General features: G+C 57.9%; 1 protein-coding gene across 1 annotated transcript; it reads right to left on the bottom strand.

Annotated features, from left to right (window-relative positions):
* Positions 1–224: 224 nt before the first annotated feature.
* LOC119364655 (BTB/POZ and TAZ domain-containing protein 2-like) lies at positions 225–2,243 on the bottom strand. The gene is made up of 3 exons (XM_037630140.1): positions 1,972–2,243; positions 1,123–1,868; positions 225–652 (listed from the first exon to the last, which is right to left on the bottom strand). Exons 1-3 carry the CDS (start codon positions 2,071–2,073, stop codon positions 481–483), a joined length of 1,020 nt encoding a protein of 339 aa, XP_037486037.1. The 5' UTR covers positions 2,074–2,243; the 3' UTR covers positions 225–480.
* Positions 2,244–2,548: the final 305 nt, after the last annotated feature.

Here is a 2,548-nt window from a genome sequence, read left to right as displayed (position 1 = left end):
CATATAAATAAATCATGATTTTCGACCCGGTTTCCCACATAAACTTGCTCAATTTTTGTGTTATTGTGCTGCAATCGTATGAGGGACTTTATTGTGTTTTATGTGTTCTTGCGTCAGCAAGATGTATTGCCTCTCCGGGGATATATCCGACGCAGGCGGGAACGTGCCACCGCACTCCCACCTCTGGGCTAGGAGCCCATGGACACGCATAGCAGCTATCAAGGTACTAGTACAACTGTTGTTAATCTATCTGTGATTGCAGTACCGTGGAGAATTGTCGAAAATTCTACTCGTATAAACATCACCCGGACATTACCTATAGCCTGACTATATAATATAATACAGCTTGATTCACCACCTTGCTAAGTTTAGACCTACAAGACCGTGACCTGATGTTTTGAAGCACTCGGGTCTTGACGATTACACCAAATTAAACTGTGCAGTATACTAAGCTGGAGACGGCCAGGCTTGATTATCTTCTCATCTCAACTTGGCCACTATGCCGTTGTATCTCGTCCATGATTCGGCCACAACCTCCGGCACTGCCTTCCTACTGGCCAAGGAGGACATCACCTTCGCCCTCGTCACCTTCTTCACCAGAAGCCGCCATGTCTTGTCCGCTTTCTCCGTCTGCGCCTTCGCCTTGAAATGGCTGCACAAAATTAGCCAATCAAGATGAAACGTTAGCTTGCGGCCATCTGATATCACCATCAATCCATCATAGGTAAATAAAATCTACTACTAGTTGGCGTGCGTCAGATTCATTTGGGTGGAGATTTTTGGTAGCGTCGCCCTTGTCGTCCAGGTCATTTTCATGAAAAAGTAAGAAAGCTACGTCCGTTTTCTCAGTACGATGGAACAAATGAATTCGTCCGGCGGAAAGGCGTCTCGCCGGCCTGCTGCATCGACCGATGCAGAGGTCGGTCGATGTCATCCCTTTTCGGGCAAAAAAGAAAAATGTCGCCAGCCTGCACCTTGTGCTGCTGATCCGGCGACATATCCTCCGGCACACGCCGTACTCTCGCCTGACGAGCTAGCTATCGCTAGATATGCCGATCGGTCGAACGGACGTAAATTTACAGCGGGAAAATGCATGTATGTTTGTTTGTTGCGTTTTCTCACCTGCAGAGCGGCACACGGCAGGCCTTGTCCGGCCGGTCGCAGACGGAGGCGTGGAGGCGGAAGAGCTGCAGCATGCGCTTGCACCGCGCGCAGCCGCCCGGCGCGGCCTTTTTCGCGCACGTCGCGAAGTGCCGCATCAGCAGCTGCAGGCCCCGGCACGTGCACCCCGCCTTGGCGCACGGCGTGTCGGCGCAGACGGCGCCGTCGCTGGGGAAGATGTGCTCGAGGGAGGCCATGGCCTCGCCCAGCTGCCGGCACGCCTCCTGCGCGGCCCTCTCGCGCGCCCACCGCTCCTTGCGCTGGTCGGCGTCCTCGAGGAGCTGGAGGAGCTCGAGCTGGAGCGCGGCGTCGTGGCGGCGGGCGAAGCGCCACCCGTCCGACCGCTCGACGGCGGAGAAGTCCTTGGCGGCGAGCCGCGCGCAGCGCAGGTACAGCCGCCGCGCGTCGCAGAGCCTGGCGAGTTTGAGCATGTCGACGGCGCGCTCTGGCGTGAGCCGCGCCGACACCGCGGCCTCCGCCGCCCGCTTCAGCCACCCCACCCGGTACGCGTGCGCCAGCGTCAGCAGCTGCGCGCCGTGCGCCCCCACCAGCTCCTCCTCCTCCGGCGCTACCTTGGAGGAGTAGAGGAAATGGAGGAAGGCGCGTACGGCGTCGAAGGAGACGCCGAGGACGCGGATGGTGCAGTCGGCGCCCCACCCGCGCCGCGCCCTGTCGATCATGCGCTCCAGCACGGGCGACGCCGAGGCCTGATGTTGCCGCCAAGTTCCAAACCAAAAGGTCAGCGACATAGCTCAACACAAGGCAAGAAGATCCAGACAAAGAAGAAACATGATCGGCAGGCTGGCTTACAAGAACGCAGGAGTGAGCGGCGATGCTCTGGCCGTCCGACGTGACGACCCGCACGTCCGCTGCCGACGCCCGGAGCGCATCGAAATCGGCGCACAACGTCATTGATCCCTTGTTGCACTGCACGATCCTCTTGGAAATCCTTTGTGCTCTCCTGGTGAACTATTTGGTTTCGCTAGCCAATAGACGAAGGGAACTAGACCAAAGCGATGTGGACGAGGAATGGGGAGAAGCCGGGAGCTCGGCGACAGCTATATAGTGCCGTGGAGAAAGGGAGCTGACGATGATAAATTGATAATATATGCCGCGCCGCACAGTGCACACACAGGACCAGGTATACGCGGCGGATATCGCCGTTGATGAGAGGGCGGATTTGACCGGTGAGACGGCTGGAAGAGAAGAGGAGGATCCGAGTCATCGGCTAGATCCAGGGCGGCCCACCAGCAGCGTTCGCGGCCGTTGCCTCGCCAGGCTGGGCCTACGCCGGTGCTGATTGGGACGCGTGGAGGATGCGTGTGCCACGAGCTCGGTGGGGTAGAGCAGGAAATATTTGCGTTCCGTTCTTTTGTTGCTTTTGGCC

The sequence above is a fragment of the Triticum dicoccoides genome, chromosome 2B, assembly GCF_002162155.2.
Source record: "Triticum dicoccoides isolate Atlit2015 ecotype Zavitan chromosome 2B, WEW_v2.0, whole genome shotgun sequence".
In the NCBI taxonomy this organism is placed as follows: Eukaryota; Viridiplantae; Streptophyta; class Magnoliopsida; order Poales; family Poaceae; genus Triticum; species Triticum dicoccoides.
Note: the sequence above shows the minus strand (reverse complement) of the source record. Positions and strands in the feature narration are given on the sequence as shown.